The sequence below is a fragment of the Jaculus jaculus genome, chromosome 8 (genome assembly GCF_020740685.1).
Source record: "Jaculus jaculus isolate mJacJac1 chromosome 8, mJacJac1.mat.Y.cur, whole genome shotgun sequence".
In the NCBI taxonomy this organism is placed as follows: Eukaryota; Metazoa; Chordata; class Mammalia; order Rodentia; family Dipodidae; genus Jaculus; species Jaculus jaculus.
In genome coordinates, this window is record NC_059109.1 from 81473168 (window position 1) to 81490224 (window position 17057).

General features: G+C 43.2%; 2 protein-coding genes across 2 annotated transcripts in view; both read left to right on the forward strand.

Moving 5' to 3' along the window:
• The first annotated feature begins 209 nt into the window (after positions 1-209).
• LOC123462873 (60 kDa heat shock protein, mitochondrial-like) lies at positions 210-1773 on the forward strand. Its single transcript, XM_045157026.1, has one exon. The coding sequence runs from the start codon at positions 210-212 to the stop codon at positions 1515-1517; it is 1308 nt and encodes a 435-aa protein (XP_045012961.1). The 3' UTR covers positions 1518-1773.
• The window catches only part of Tmc2 (transmembrane channel like 2), a 115518-nt gene continuing 100006 nt past the window's right edge, over positions 1546-17057 (forward strand). The window contains exon 1 of the mRNA XM_045157027.1: positions 1546-1599. Within this exon, the coding sequence (XP_045012962.1) occupies positions 1546-1599 (54 nt within the window). The remainder of the gene's footprint in view (positions 1600-17057) is intronic.

Consider the following 17057-nt stretch of genomic DNA (forward strand, 5'->3'; position numbering starts at 1 on the left):
AGGAGACAGGATCTACAAAGAAGAACAACTTTCTTCCTCCACTGCTGGAATACAGAAAAAAAAATTAGTTTGGAAACACAAAAGTACTTGAATAGCCAAAGAAACCCTGACCAAAAAGAGTAATACTGTAGGTATCACCATATCTGATTTTCAGTTATGCTACAGAGCCATAGTAATTAAAAACACAAGGTACTGGTGCAAACACAGACATGCAACCCAGAAGGCCTCGCTTCTCCTTCGGGTCAAAATGGCTGGCAGGTCTGCTGTTTCAGCATCAGGCCGGTGGCTGGATGGTATTCGAAGCTCAGGTTGCTACAATTTCTGCTAATGGAGACAAAGAAATTGGAACCATCATTTCTGATGCAATGAAAAAGGTTGGAAGAAAGGGTGTCATCACAGTGAAGGATGGGAAAACACTGAATGATGAATTAGAAATTATTGAAGGCATGAAGTTTGATAGAGGCTATATTTCACCATACTTTATTAACACATCAAAAGGTCAAAAATGTGAATTCCAGGATGCCTATGTTCTGTTGAGTGAAAAGAAAATTTCTAGTGTCCAGTCCATTGTACCTGCTCTTGAAATTGCAAATGCTCACCGTAAACCCTTAGTCATAATTGCTGAAGATGTCGATGGTGAAGCTCTAAGTACACTGGTCTTAAATAGGTTAAAAGTTGGTCTTCAGGTTGTAGCCGTCAAAGCTCCAGGTTTTGGTGACAATAGAAAGAACCAGCTTAAGGATATGGCTATTGCTACTGGTGGTGCAGCGTTTGGAGAAGAGGGACTGACCCTAAATCTTGAAGATGTTCAGCCTCATGACTTAGGGAAAGTCGGAGAGGTCATTGTCACCAAGGATGATGCCATGCTTTTGAAAGGAAAAGGTGACAAAACTCAAATTGAAAAACGTATTCAAGAGATAACAGAGCAGTTAGACACCACAACTAGTGAATATGAAAAGGAAAAACTGAATAAGCGACTGGCAAAACTTTCAGATGGAGTAGCTGTGCTGAAGGTTGGTGGAACAAGCGATGTGGAGGTAAATGAGAAGAAAGACAGAGTTACAGACGCCCTCAATGCTATGAGAGCAGTTGTAGAAGAAGGCATTGTTCTAGGGGGCGGCTGCGCTCTCCTCCGCTGCACTCCAGCCTTGGACTCTTTAAAGCCTGTTAATGAAGATCAAAAAATTGGTATAGACATTATTAGAAAATCACTCAAAATCCCTGCAATGACAATTGCTAAGAATGCAGGTGTTGAAGGATCTTTGATACTGGAGAAGATCCTGCAAAGTTCCTCAGAAGTTGGTTATGATGCTATGCTTGGAGAATTTGTGAATATGGTGGAGAAGGGAATCATCGATCCAACAAAAGTTGTAAGAACTGCTTTAATGGATGCTGCTGGGGTGGCCTCCCTGCTAACTACAGAAGTTGTAATCACAGAAATTCCCAAGGAAGAGAAGGAACCTGGAATGGGCGCAATGGGAGGAATGGGTGGTGGTATGGGAGGGGGCATGTTCTAAGTCCTAGAATAGTGCTTTGCCATTCGTAATGAACTGTGACAGGAAGCTCAAGGCAGGATTCCTCATCGATAACTTCAGAGAAGTCAGTTGAAGAAAATGACTGAAGAAAAGGCTGGCTGATGTTTAAGCAAATCACTATAACCATCAGTTACTGGTTTTAGTTGACAATATATACTGGTTTACTGCTGTCATTTGTCCATGCCTACAGATAATTTATTTTGTATTTTTAATAAAAAAGACATTTGTACATTCCTGATACTGGGTGCAAGAGCCGTGTACCAATGTACTGCTTTCAACTTAAATCAATGAGGCATTTCTACTACAATTCTGTTCAAGTCAGGATTTCAGTGCTTGCCATTGCCAGATAAGTTCAGAAGCAGCCTTTCTGTGGAGAGTGAGAATAATTGTACAAAGTAGACAAGTATCCAATTATGTGACAATCTTTGTGTAATAAAAATCTGTTTAAAGTTAAAAAAAAAACAGACATGCATAAAAATTATTGGAATAGAATAGGGGACCTAAGTAAAAGTCCATCAAACTATACTCACCCAATTTTTCACAAAGACAGAGGAAAAGACAACATCTTCAACAAATGGTGCTGGGAAAAGTGTATAACTACATGTAGAAGAATAAAACCAGATGCTTACCTCTAACCCTGCACAAAAATCAACTCTAAGTGGATCAAAGGCCTCATCATAATACCTGAAACTCTGAAACTGCTATGTGAAAAAGTCAGGGATTGGTATGGGAAGATGGATCAGCAGTTAAAGGAACTTGCTTATGAAGCCTGCCAGCCTGGATCCAATTCCACAGTAGCCTCTTAAAGTCAAATGCACAAAGTGGTGCATTCATCTGGAGTTGAGGGTAGCAAAAGGCCCTGGTGTGCCCATTCTTTCTCTATTTCTTTCTGTGTGTCTCTCTCAAGCTGCTTGAAAATAAATAAATGAAAATAGCCTTTTTAAGATCAGGACATCAAAATAAAAGAGAGACTGATTGAGGTGGGGAGAATGGAGTTTCAAAGGGGAAAGTGGGAGGGAGAGGGTTTTTACCATGGATTTTTTTTATAATCATGGAAGTTGTTAATAAAAAAAAATTTTTTGAAAAGAAAATTGCTTTTTAAAAAAGATTTTCTTGCAGGCTGGAGAAATGGATTAGTGATTAAGGCACTTGCCAGCGAAGCCTAAGAACTCATATTTGAATCTCCAGGTCCCACATAAGCCAGATGCACAGTGACGCAAGTGCACAATGTTGCACATACACACAAGGGCGTGCATGCATCTGGAGTTCATTTTGCAGCAGCTGAAGGCCCTGGCAGGCCCATTCTCTCTCTCTCTCTCTCTCTCTCTCTCTCTCTCTCTCTCTCTCTCTCCATCTCTCTCTCTCAAAAATAAATAAACAATTTTAAAAATATTTTCTTGCTCCATTAAAAATGTCAGGAATATACTTCAAGATATAGGCATAGGAAATTAATTTCTGAATAGGACTATAGTTGCTCAGGAAATAAAGACAACTATTAACAAATGGGACCTGTGGTGGTTTGATTCAAGTGTCCCCCGTAAACTTAGGTGTTCTGAATGCTGGGTTCCCAGCTGATGGAGATTTGGGAATTAATGCCTCCTGGAGGGGGTGTACTGTTGGGGCAGGCTTATGGGTGTTACCCCTTGCTAGTGTTTGGCACACTCTCCTATTCCTGTTGTCTACCTTATGTGGGCCAGAGGGTGATGTACACCCTCTGCTCATACCATCATTTTCCCTGTCATCATGGAGCTTCCCCCTCAAGCCTGTAAGCCAAAATAAACCTATTTTTTCCCACAAGCTGCTCTTGGTTGGATGATTTCTACCAGCAATGTGAACTTCACTGCAACAGGACCTCAGGCAGTTAAAAAGGAAACAGTTAATCAAATGAAGAGACCACCTACAGAATGGGAGACAAATTTTACCAGCAGTATATCTGATACAGGGATACCACTCCTATACTTATCACCTAAAGACTCTATCCTACCTTGTGATGCTTCACACATGCATATTTATTGGTGCTGTATTTATAATAGCAAATATGTAGACTGATCACATCTGTTCCCATGTCCCATGGCCTCACAAGCCAAGTCAGGAGAGATTCTTTCACTTCTTGCTGAAAGTTCTTCCCAACTCTAGCAGTTCAAAGGCTAAATTCTCCCTCACTATCTGGGCCATCATTAAGTTCTCATTAGAGTAACTTTCATATTTCTGGGACAAAACACCCAACCCAAAGCAGCTGATGGGAGGAAAATTTTTATTTTGGCTTACAGTCTCGAGGGGAAGCTTCATGATGGCATGATGGAAAGCATGGCATGAGCAGTCTGGACATCACTCCTTGCAGCAGCAGGTGACAATTAGTCAAGTTCTCACAATGGGAAGCTGGCTCTAACACCCCAAACACATTCCCTAAACACACCTCCTCTAGCAAGCTTCATTGCCCAAATTGCCATCAGTTGGGGATCAAGAATTCAAAACACAGGGCTAGAAAAGTGGCTCAATGGTTAATGTGCTTGCCTGCAAAGCCTAAGGACCTGGGTTCAATTCCCCAGTACTCATGTAAAGCCAGATTCACAAGATGGCCCAAGTATCTGGAATTTGGTTACAGTGGATGGAGGCCTTGGCACGTCCATATTTATTCTCTCTCCCCTTCTTTCTCTCTTTCATAAATAAATAAATTTAATTTAATTTAAAAATAAAAGAATTTAAAACACATGAGTTTATACAGGGCATTTGATTCACACCACTATAGTTCCTCAATTTCATAATGAGTCATGGGTTTTGCCTTCCTTATATATTAAAGGTCAGACCTGAGGGTTATCTCCTATCACTTTCACCTCATTTTTTCTGTGTTATTCAACTCTTCCCATGGGCTCCATGTTTGGGGATCCAAGGAGGGATTCTTTAACATAGACCTTATTTGTACTCTTTCCCTTCAGCCCAGTCCCCAGCAATGAGAAACCACAAGCCAACACCTCCATATCATCCTCTCTTTTATCCAGTTTTCTGGCCCAATCAGAGATTAACATGTGACATTAGTCATGTGTGTTTTACACAAACAAGTTCTCTCTGGGCAGCCCTCTTGGCCTCCAGTGCACATCTTATGGTACATAGTAATGGCCACACAAACCCCATGGCAGCTTGTCAATACCCTCGGCCCTTCTGTGGTACTCTGCGGATTGCAGCGCATGTGCCAGACCTTCAGCCATTCTGAGTGTCTCCACCTTTATGTACTAGACCCCACTCATCAAGCAGGTAGATCATTCTGTACCACACAGAGGAGCACTGCCACCCTAAGAGTCCCCTTGCAGACACTCCACCTTCACATGGTCAACCTTAGTTATACTACCCAAAGGACTTTTTAAATTTATTTTTATTTGTATTTATTTATTTGAGAGGTGGGGGAGAGAGACTTCCAGCCACTGCAAACGAGCCCCAGATGCATGTGCCACCTTGTGCATCTGGCTTACGTGGGTCCTGGGGAATTGAACCTGGGTCCCTTGGTTTTGCAGGCAAGCACCTTAACTGCTAAGCCATCCCTCCAGCCCCCAAAGTACTTTTTAATCCTACCACAGATATACTTGCACATCTATGTTCAATACAGCTCTATTCACAATAGCAAGCTAATGGATAATGGATAATGAAAATGCGGTACATATACATGATGAAAAATTTTATATTGTATTTATGAGAGAAAGAGGTAGAGACAGACAGAGAGAGAATGGGTGCACCAGGGCCTCTAGCCTCTGCAAACAAACTCCAGACCCATGTGCCACCTTGCGCATCTGGCTTACATGGGTACTGGGGAATCGAACCTGTGCCCTTAGGTTTCACAAGCAAGAGCCTTAACCTGTCATTTGAGTCCATGAGGCCTTGCCCCTCCATCAAGACTTATAGGCTGATAATGATAGCTGTGGAGGAGGGTCTTACAAGTATGTATAAGCAGTTAATGGGCTCAGAGGAAGGGAGGAGGGTAAGGACCTTTTCTTCAGTGTTGTAGCCTCTGGGAAGGAGACCATAATCCTGTAAATTGTCACTTGCACAGGAGCCTGCAATCATCCCTAATGAAAGTCACTGAGTCATCAAAAAATAATAATAACATAGACATGAAAATAGAAAAGGGACTAGCTAGGAAGGGGAAGGGAATCAGTGGGAGAAGCAATGGGGATGTGAACATGATAAAAATAAAGGATAAACATGTATGAAATTGTCATAATGAACCCAGAATTACATACAATTTATGCATACTAATAAGAATAATTTTGGGGGACTGGAGAGATGGCTTAGCTGTTAAGGCACTTGCCTATGAAGCCTAAGAACCCAGGCTCAATTCCTCAGATCCCACATAAGTCAGATGTACATGGTGTAGCATGTGTATGGAGTTAATTTGCAGTGGCTAGAAACCCTGGCATTCTCTTTCTGTAATAATAAAAAAAGAATAATTTTTTGTTTGGTTTCTTGAGATAGGGTTTTACTCTAGTGACCTGGAATTCCCTATGTAGACTCAGGGTGGCCTCGAACTCACAGTGATCCTCTGCCTCCTGAGTGTTGGGAGTAAAGGCATGGACTACCATGCCCAGCAATTTTTTGAAAAACAAATAGGCTGCTTAAGTTCCTGGAGTGAAACAATCTTAAGTCTGTACAAATAAATCCATAGTGACAGACGTTATAACTTGACTTGAACTATAGGGGCTGGTCAGAAGCCACATGAGACATTTCCTAGGGCAGGTTCTGTTGTTTTGGTTTGGTTTGTTGAAGCAGAATCTCATTCTAACTCAGGCTAACCTGGAACTCACTCTATAGCCCAGGCTAGCCTCAAACTCCAGTAGAGACATCCATTAATGCTGGCTCAAGTTCAAAGTGTAGATTCCAGAAGCGCATCCTAGATGGACTGATTCAAATGTTCAGTGTCAAGCAGGTGGGGATGGGGGAGCAGCTCAGTGGTAGAGCACTAGCTTAGCATGCGAAGGGCCCTAGGTTTGCTCAGCAACCATGGCAAATGGAAAGTCCAGTGAAAATCCTGGGAATATGCATTTTAAATAGAAGCCCAGTGATAACTTATAGAAGCATCTTGGAATTTGTCTGGTGCTTTGTCCCAATCAGGGATTCAGGCTACTCAGATGCAGCTCACACCTCCCTTTGTCAGATGAGTCTGCAGCTCCTGGCCCCTCCTGGCCCCCTCATGTATAAATAATGCCTGAAACGTGAGGCCACACAGCTCTTGATAGAGAAACCAGAGCAGAGGAATGTGTGGATGGATTGATGGGCAGGGAAGTCTGCTTCCTTCCCCACCTTTCTCTCTAGCATCACCCACCTCCACATTAAGTCTCAAACCCAGGAGCCCTGCCATTGTCAGAGCTCAGGAATGGAGGCCAGACACAAGAACAAGACAACACTCCAGGCTGGAGGTATGTGGAGATGTGAGCCAGTGTGAAGACCTTGAGATTCTACTGACCATGAGCTGCCAGCAAAAAAGCCCAAAGGAGAAAGGGGAGTTTTGTCCTTGTCCTCATGAGTCCTACCTGCAGGGTAGCAGTTTTAAGAGGGTTGGGGAGGACCTGTGTTCAATTCTAGGGCCTTCTACTTGTGCCAAACAATTTCAGAATTGTTTTTCACCCTCAACCTGCCACATGAGGCAAAGGTGGTCATTACTGCTGTCTTTCGGGGCTTCTAAAGGGACTGAAAATAACCTGAACAAAGGCTCATGCTCAAAGCCCATGTTAATGAGCTTTCTGTAGGCAGTCACAGACAGGCATGTTCCTCGGAGCCTTCCAGGGTCTCTATGCCTCCTGTTGACTTGTCACAGTGGTCTTTCCTTAGTAATCCTCCACACTTCCAGTGTCTGTCTGTCTGTCAGAGGGAGGGAGAAGTCCTAAACTTACGACTTTTCCAAGGTGTCTGTGAAAAATCATTGGCTAAAGACATGGAGCTCATTGAGGAAAGAAACTAGAGTCAGATTGTAGTCTAAAGGCTCACAAAATGCATGAGCTTGCTGCCAGGAGGGGCTTCCACAGGACAGCCATTTCCTATGTTCTTGTCCTCAGCAGTGCATGGCACAGTAAGAGAGCCCCCCAGAACATCTCTTGGTGCACAGGTGAGAATGAGTGATGGGCTCTCGTGCCAGGCTCACCACTACAGCCCTGCAGTTCAGCCTCTCATTCCCCTTTTTCCTCCCTCCCTCTTATTGAACACCATGCATGAGTCTATCTGGTGTGACTGGGGAAGAGGCAGAGTGCCAGGCAAAAAGGGCCTGCTGCTCAGCCGTGGATGTGAGGGGATGCCGCTTCCAGAGTTAGAGACTTTGAGCTTAGCCTTGGGAAGCTATGAGTATTCACTAGCCCAGGAACAGGGCAGCATAATACAGACACCTGTTGGTTGGGCAGCTAGAATTCCCACCTGGATTGTATTCCTCCAGACAGCACTCTCTAGTCTAGCAATAGTGGGTGCTCAGACACCTGCTCAGAGCTTCCCCATGAGACTGTTATGACGGAGCCAGACAGTGCAGAAGAAACCAGAGAGCCCTAGGAAAGCACTGGAAGAAGAGAGACCCTCCATTACCATGACAAGGGGAGGGCAAAAGCCTCACTCTTAAGATTTGGCATCCTACACCTCATGTCACAAAATATCATAGATGAGGCACCATCTTCTCCTCTTCACTTTCCAGGCAAGGCTTGACTCCACTTGTAGGAGAAGCAGAATCTAGTAAGTGATGGGCTTCTATGGTTTGTCAGAGACCCTCCACTCCTTTTTGAGTGGAAGGGACTTACCCTGCCCTACCCTGACCAGCTCTATGTAGAGGAAGTGGCTCCAGAACTGACATATTCAGGGTGATAAGGCTCTCCTCTCCCATGTCAACTTCCTGGCAACCCCCCAGTGAGGCAGCTCCAAGGGAAAGGTGGGGGTGGAGGGAAAACCAGGAACAAGAGACATAGAGGAGTTGGATGGGAGGGAAGGAAGGGTCTATGCTGAACCCTGGCATTATTTTTTAGAGAGGTAGATAGAGAGAATGGGCACACTGGAGCCTTTAGTCACTGCAAATGAACTTCAGATACATGTGCCACCTTATGCATCTGGCTTATATAAGTACTGGGGACTTGAACCTAGGTCCTTTGGCTTTGCAAGCAAGGGCCTTAACTGCTACGCCATCTCTCTAGCCCTCAACCCTGACATTTTAACACTTTCCTTCCTGAACCACCAGCTGCTTCTTGCCATTATATCTCCTTCCCACCACCCTTGCTTTCCTCATCACTCCTTACCTGTCTCCAAAGACTCTAAGGGAAATATGAGAAAGTGTGCTGTCCTTTCCAGCCATACCACCCTGAGCACACCCCAACTCAGAAGGAAAGAAGGGAAGGGCCAACGTAGTACTCAGGAGAAAGTGTTCTGTGCCCAAGGGAGGCCAGACTAGAAACCTCTCAGAGCACATGGGGCAAGTGCTTCTTTGGTGTCCGTGGCTGGTGGGATACTCCAGGTTGGTTCTGTGCATTCCTTCTCTAACCCCTGTTACTTTCCAGATGCTATTCCTCTTGCATACAGCCTGGTTTTCCTCCACCCCAGCAAGAGGGCTTGGCCTGTGGGAGTCAGCGGGTTAAGTTACTTCAACAGGTCTGAAATAGAAGATCACTTTACCTAAAATATAAACCTTCTCCTAGTAAAATATTTCCCTTTTCCCACCACTGCCATTTTCCTTTCTCATAAGAAAAGAAAAGAAATAGGACAGAATTTTCACATTAGGGCTGCAAATAGTCAAAAGATATTGTGATATTAAATATTGGGAATCCACTACATTAGCTGAAATGCAATTACATAAAGATTTCCATTTTAAGGACTGGGGAAATTGCTCAGTGGTTAAAGGTGCTTGCTTGAAAAGACTTATAGCCCCAGCTCAATACCCCAGTACCCACCTAAAGCCAGATACACAGAGCAGCACCTATGTCTGGAGCTCATTTGCAGTGGCAAAGAGGTCCTGATGTGCCTAGTCTCTCCCTCCCTCATCTCTTTCCCTCTCCAAATATAGTTTTAAATTTCCTCTGGGGTCACCTCAGAGGGGAAATGATACCCTATTTCTTCAGTTTTCATCCAGCAAGGAAAAAATAATGTCTGTGAATACAAAGTTCTTTTTCCTCAATAATTACTTTGCCCACTCATTGGACAGAAGGAACTCTATCCTCTGTTTCATTTGGTAAACAAACTAAAGAGCTAGAACTACCAAGCAGGAGAGCAAGGTGGAGCCACTAGCTCTTCCAGCTTCTCAGCTTGTCCATTGCTCTATTAATTCCTCAGCAAAGTCAGGTGCATAAATATGAGGAGACTTTCTCTTTCCAGGGAGCATCTGCTGCGCTCAGAGGGCCTCCCAGCACAACAGGTGTCTTCACATTACTAAATTATATGTTAACTAGAGTCCACTAAAAACTGAAGGAAATAAAAAGCAGCTTGCTTTTCTGTTTGGAGAAGACTAAAGGATGAATTCTACTTGTTCTCCAAAGTCCCTGTGAAGTTTGTTCAGTTGGGGACCCAGCTTTCAGTAAGAATTTTAACTCAGGAAAAAAAAATGTAGGCCCCTAAATTTTATCTACAATGCTTGCAAGAGGCTTGTATCATTCATTACCAAAATGAAGACAGCTTTATTAGGTGATTAGGGATACACACAGAGCATAGAAAAGGATGAAGGCATATTTACCAACTTCTTTTAATTTCTTTTTTCTACTTTATTTACTTATTTGAGAGAGAAGAGGTAGTTAGAGAGAGAGAATGGGTGCACCAGGACCTCCAGCCATTGCAAACAAACTTCAGATGCATCTGGTTTATGTAAGTAGTAGGGAATCAAACCTGCACCCTTTGGCTTTGCAGGCAAGTGCCTTACCCACTAAGCAATCCCTCCAGCTCATATTGATCACTTTTTTTAATTTTAATTTTTTTGTTTATTTTTATTTATTTGAGAGCAACAGACAGAGAGAGTAAGAGGCAGATAGAGAGACAGAGAGAGACTGGGCATGCCAGGGCCTCCAGCCACTGCAAACGAACTCCAGACGCATGTGCCCCCTTGTGCATCTGGCTAACGTGGGTCCTGGGGAATCGAGCCTTGAACTGGGGTCCTTAGGCTTCACAGGCAAGCGCTTAACCGCTAAGCCATCTCTCCAGCCCTTGATCACTTTTTTATCCAGTCCTTTCAAACATCATGGAGTTTATCTTTATGACCCACCTCCTTGGCCCCTTCCTGGATCTCTGCTTCTTACCTCTCTCAGAGTGTGGCTCAGTCCTCATTCTTCTGAGGCTCACACTGTGCCACTCTATTGCTTTTCACACAAAGGAGGTTGACATTGTCAAGAGCATTCATTACAGGACAAAACCACTTCTTCCAGGTTAATACTGTCTTCCGGTTAGATTTTCTGATGCTGTGGCATGCCTGGCAGAAACAGTTTAAAGGAAGAAATACTTGTTTTGACACTGTTTCAGAGGTTTCAGTCTATGGTTGGCTGATTCCATTGCTATAGGCCTGAGAGAGTAAAGCAGAGCATCATGGCGATAGGTCACGGCAGAGGAAAGCATCTTATCTCCTGGCAGCCAGGAAGCAGAGACAAAAAAGGAAGAGCTAAGGATGAGGATGTCCTCCAAAAGCACACTCCTAGTGACCCACTTCCTCCAATAATGCCCCATCTTCCATAGTTTCTACCACCTCCCAATGAGCCATTCAACTCTGCCTCAATCAATGCATCAATGAATTAATTAGGCCACAGCCCTTGTAATCCAGTCACTTCCCCAAAGCCCATCTCTGAACATTGCAAAAGAAACCAGGTCTTCAAAAATGAACCCAACATGGCTCAGAGAAATTTTGCGGGAGAGGGGGTGGAAAGAATGTCAGAGCCACATGTTGGGTCATGATATGCAGAGACATTTATCTTACCCATAACTGTGGGCTAACTCCACAATGCACGACCCATATACCTCAACAAGGAGGGGCCAAAGGGGAAAGGGTAGGTCATGGATGAGCCTAATAATGGTACCAAACTGCCTGTATTTGCTGAATAGAAAACGAATTTAAAAAAAAATAAATTTGCGAAATAAACTGCCAAGGAGGAAAAGAAAAGAAAAGAAAAAGAAACCAGGTCTTCAATACATGACCTTTTGCTGGGGACATTTTAGATGCAAACCACAACACCCCGACACATACTTAAATGAGCTATTATTATGCTATATGTTTTTTACAATGTCTTACCAAAGACATTTTCCCATAAAAAGGAAAAAAAAAATAGGTTGGGGCAAGAGTGAGCTAAGAAAATCTGTTGTCACACATACAAGCTTTTATCCTTCTTTCTTTCTTTGAGTTAGGGTTTCACTCTAGCCCAGGCTGACCAGAAACTCACTATGTAGTCTCAGAGTGGCCTTGAACTCCTAGCAATCTTCCTACCTCTGCTGGGCTTAAAGGTGTGATCCACCACGCCTGACTCAATTGCCTATTTTTGAATTTGTAAATGGCTGTGAATACTTTTCAGTGAGCCTATACCAGTTTTTTCAAGGGTCCTGGTAGTAACCTCAGTAATTGGAAACAAAGTCCCAAAGACATGGAATTGTTAATGGTGGAGCCATGCAGACCCATGTTTGATGCCATATATATATATATATATATATATATATATATATACATACACATACACATACATACATACATACACACATATACATATACATACATACATATATACATATATATGTATATACACACACACATATATGTATGTATATGTATATGTATATATTTATATACATGTATATATATGTATATATATGCATTTTATTTTTATTTATTTATTTGAAACAGAGAGAGAAAGAGACAGAGAGAGAGTGGGTGTGCAAGGACCTCCAGCCAGTACAAATGAACTCCAGATGCGTGTGCCCCCTTGTGCATCTGGCTTACATGGGTCTTGGGGAATTGAGCCTCGAACTGGGGTCCTCAGGCTTCACAGGCAAGTGCAAAACCACTAGGCCATCTCTCCAGCCCTGATGCCTCTTCTTAAGGCAACCACAGGAAACATGCTCACAAGAACCACCCTCTCCTTAAGACTGGGGACCAGTGTCCACACCAACACTAACTAACCTCCATATCGACACCTTCCATGCTGCTCACGTGGCATTTTTATAGTCTTTTTATTGACAACGTCTGTTCATATACAAAATGTACCCTGATCATACAACCCTCCTACTACCCTCCTTTGTCACTCCTCTCCTATACCCCCTCCACTGAACCCCTTCTTTCCAAGTAGTCCCTCCTCTATTTTAATGTCATCATTTTTTTGTTTTTGCCCTTATACTATTCAGGTCTTATGTAAATAACAGCCACTGTGAGGTAATGAAAGGCCACTTTATATCTGGAAGGCAGTATTCCAAAGCATTTCTCCCATGCCTTTGGCACTTATATTCTTTCTGCTACCTCCTCCACAATGGCCTCTAAGCCTTAGAGGGGTATGATAGAGACATCTCAGTGCCCAACACTCCACTGTCCCTTCTCAGCACTTTGATGAGTTTTGAGTCTCCCCAGTACTTACCACCATCTGAAGAGAGAAGCTTCTCTAACCAAAAGTGAGAGTAACATTAATGTATGGGCATAAACATAAGTATTTAGGGAACAACTTAGTGAGTAAACTGTATCCATTTAGCCAAACAAATGTAGTAGCTTCCCCCACCCAGGGCTTATGACCTCATCAGCCATACACGTTTGATTGTGTCTTCAGTACCAGGTATGTATTCCCTCCCATGGAGCAGGTCTTAAATTGAATCAGAGAGCAGTTAGCTTCCCCCACAACAGATATGCCACCATTGCACTGTTGGTACGTGTTGCCTGGCTGGCTGGCTGTGTAGCTTGCAGGTCCCATTGCTGATTAACTCCACTGATGACTATCTCCCCCACAATAGGCTACATGGCTCTTTCCAGCACCATGACAGCTAATCAACAAGGAGGAGGTTTCCCACTTAGCTCTAGCTGATTTCTCTGGGTCTTGTAAACAAAGCATGTCCAGTCTTCAGTAATAGTCTTACCATGTACTTACAGATGGGTAACCAAGAGCCTTAGCAATAGCCTGTATTATTTAGAGGGCATTAGAGACTTCCCTGACTAACAACTCACTAGAATATATTCAACCCTTGGCACTGAAATTTACACATGACATTTTTCTGCATGCAAATAAATGTACAGTTTAATAAAGTATTTAAAGCTAACATCCATGAACCATTATCCAGACTAAAAAAACCAGAATACTATTGGCACTCCAGAAATACTCTCTCTCTCCTCAACCACAATTCAACTCTGCCATAGGAAGCTATGAACTGAAAGATTATAAGCTTCTGCCTCATCATAGGGGTCCGAGACTGTGAAGAAGTGAGGAAGCTAGCTGAGCACCAGCATACAAAGCTCTCTTCCTCACTGTAGACTTGGCCAGCTGCCTCAAGCTCCAGCCTTCCACACCATTATGGACTTAACCTCAAAGTGTAAGGCAAAATCATGGAGAATGGAATTTCAAAGGGGAAAGTGGGGGGGGGGAGGGAATTACCATGGGATATTTTTTTATAAACATGGAAAATGTTAATAAAATAAAATAAAATCTTTAAACAAAAAAAAATGTATAAGGCAAAATCAACTCCCTCCTTCCTTGAGTTGATTCTTGTTGGGTATTTTGTCAGAGTAACAACATAGTAACTAATACAGAAAATTGGCAGAAGTGAGGTCAGTGCTGTGATAAACCCAACCATGTGCTTTTTGGGCTTTGGTATTCAGTTCGAATGTGAAAGAGTTTGGAACTTTGGGCTAGAAAAGTCCTAGAATGTTGTAAGTAGAGCTTAGTAGGTCATTCTGGTATGATCTTGGCAGATAATACTGAGAAAGATACAGACAGTAGAGGCCTGGCTCATGGGGTTCCAGTGGGAACACGACTCTTTCAGAAACTGGGCCAAAGGCAATTCATGTGGTATTATTACACAGAATCTAACTGTGTTCTGTCCGGATTTATAATCAATGAACTAATTTGTTTGGCAGAAGAAATTGCAAAATGAATAAAATTCAAACTGAGAATTTAGCTAAGAAAGCAGCTGTAATTGTTAGAGAGATCATGTTGTTACCATTGAAGAGAGACCTACCTGTACTGGAAACAGGAAAAGTGGCCTGAGGGCAAAATCCCAACCATCTTATGAAAATTCAGAAAGGGTTTCCCTACTCCAACACAACTATCCTGGGAAGTGTTTCTCCAAGGTCAGCCTTAAAGGCTTATAGAGACCTCTTCAACAGTGGTCCAAGGGAGCCAGGATACATCCTAAGTTGGCAGCAGAGTTTGGTAGTGCCATCCACATAGAAGATGAAAGATGCAGGATTGAGGGAGCCTTGGAGTCTTTTGCAAAGGTTCCAGAGAGTTGCCGTGGCTAAGAAATGTGTGGCAGGATCAGAGGCCCTGAGAGGCCACTGTGTGAAGCTATCAATGTGAACCTTAAGTAGTAATGGAGACCCCAAGGTGTTGGAGATGCCAGAACCATGGGTTGTATGCCAAGGAAAGTTGCAGGCAAAGAGAGGAACTAGCCCCAAGAAAGAGGCTATATGTTCTATACACAGGTGAGCTGAAGGGGCAGGGCAACTCAAGTCTTTTGGAGCCTGGGTTATTCTACCAGGAGTAATAGATGCCTAATTAGAAGCTATAAGATTTGGAATAGGCCTTGGTGGGTTTTGCTTTTGCTTTGACCTAATCTTTCCTTGAAATGCCACCATGCCTCCTTTTTGGATTGGGAATATTTATTCTGTGTCATAGTATGTTGGAATCATATAACTTGTTTCTGATGTTATATAGGGATCGCAGTTAAGAGATTGCCTTAGTCTCAGAAGAGACTCTGCACTTACACTTTTGAACAGTGTTGGACTGTTAAAGCTGCAGACTTGGGGTACACCCTGTCCAAGAGACGCTATTGGCAACATAGCTGGAGAGGAAGAGCTACCCAAGCCCAGAGAATTTAAAAAAATTTTTTGTTCATTTTTTATTTATTTATTTGAGAGCGACAGACATAGAGAGAAAGACAGATGGAGGGAGAGAGAGAGAATGGGCGCGCCAGGGCTTCCAGCCTCTGCAAATGAACTCCAGACGCGTGCGCCCCCTTGTGCATCTGGCTAACGTGGGACCTGGGGAACCGAGCCTCAAACCGGGGTCCTTAGGCTTCACAGGCAAGCGCTTAACCGCTAAGCCATCTCTCCAGCCCAAGCCCAGAGAATTTTATCATGAGTCACAGATGCTGGACATGAAACTACAGATTTTGGTTCTTGCCCTGCTGGGTTTCCATCTTTTTGTTGTTGTGTTTTGAGGTAGGGTCTCACTTTGGTCCAGGCGGACCTGGAATTAACTATGGAGTCTCAGGGTGGCCTCAAACTCACAGTGATCTTCCTACCTTTGCCTCCAGAGTGCTGGGATTAAAGGCATTAAAGGATTAAAGGCACCATGCCCAGTTATGGGTTTCAATCTTATTTTGGTACAATCTTGCTTTTTTCCCATTCCTCCCCTTTGGAATGGGAATGTTTACTCTGTCCATTATATGTTAGAAGTATATAATTGTGTTTTGATTTAACAGGGCTTACAGTTAAGGGACTGCCTTGAGTGTCAGATGAGACTATAGAACAATGTTGGAACTGTTAGACTATGACAGCTTTTGAAATTGGACTGCAATTATTTTGCATGATAAGGTGACCATGAACCTATGGGGACAAAGGTTGGGAGGTTATGAGTTAAAGATTATACATTTGGGGGCAGGAGAAATGGCTTCGTGGTTAAGGTGCCTGCCTGCAAAGCCAAAGAACCCAGGTTCAGTTCCCTAGGACCCACATAAAGCCAGATGCACATGGTGACACAGTCATCTGTAGTTTATTTTCAGCAGCTGGAGGCTCTGACATGCTCATTCTCTCTCTCTCTCTCTCTCTCTCTCTCTCTCTCTCTCTCTCTCTCTGTCTCTCAAATAAATAAAAAAAATTTTTTTAAAAAGATTATATATTTGGGCCTCAAGTTGACAAGAGGTAGACTTTGTAATGGTTTATATTGATTAACACCTTGACAAGATCTAGAATCACCTGTGAGGAATTTGGTAGATTAGGCTAGCCTCTTTGCCTGTCTAGAAGGGATTATCTTGATGAGTAACCTACAGTTAAGGTGCGTCGTCCATGGAATGAGGTCCTAAACTGTATAAAAAGGAGCAGCAGCATTCACTGCTCTCTGCTTTCTCACTGTGCTGAACGTGACCACGGCCTCCAGGTCCTGCCGCCACGCCTTCCCTGCCATGACTATAACCTGTAACTGCAAGCTGAAATAAACCCTTCCCCCTTAAACTGATTGTTTAAATATTTTATTTTAATTAATTAATTTATTTATTTGATAGAGAAAGAGAGAGTGAGAGCGAGAGAGAGAAAGAATGGGCGCACCAGGGCCTCCCAACCACTGCCAATGAACTCCAGATGTGTGTGCCCCCTTGTGCATCTGGCTAATGTGGGTCCTGGGGAATCTAACCTGG

Excerpts from the sequence above, each read along its gene's own strand:
- LOC123462873 (XM_045157026.1), top strand. The coding sequence starts at position 210 with ATGCAACCCAGAAGGCCTCGCTTCTCCTTCGGGTCAAAATGGCTGGCA.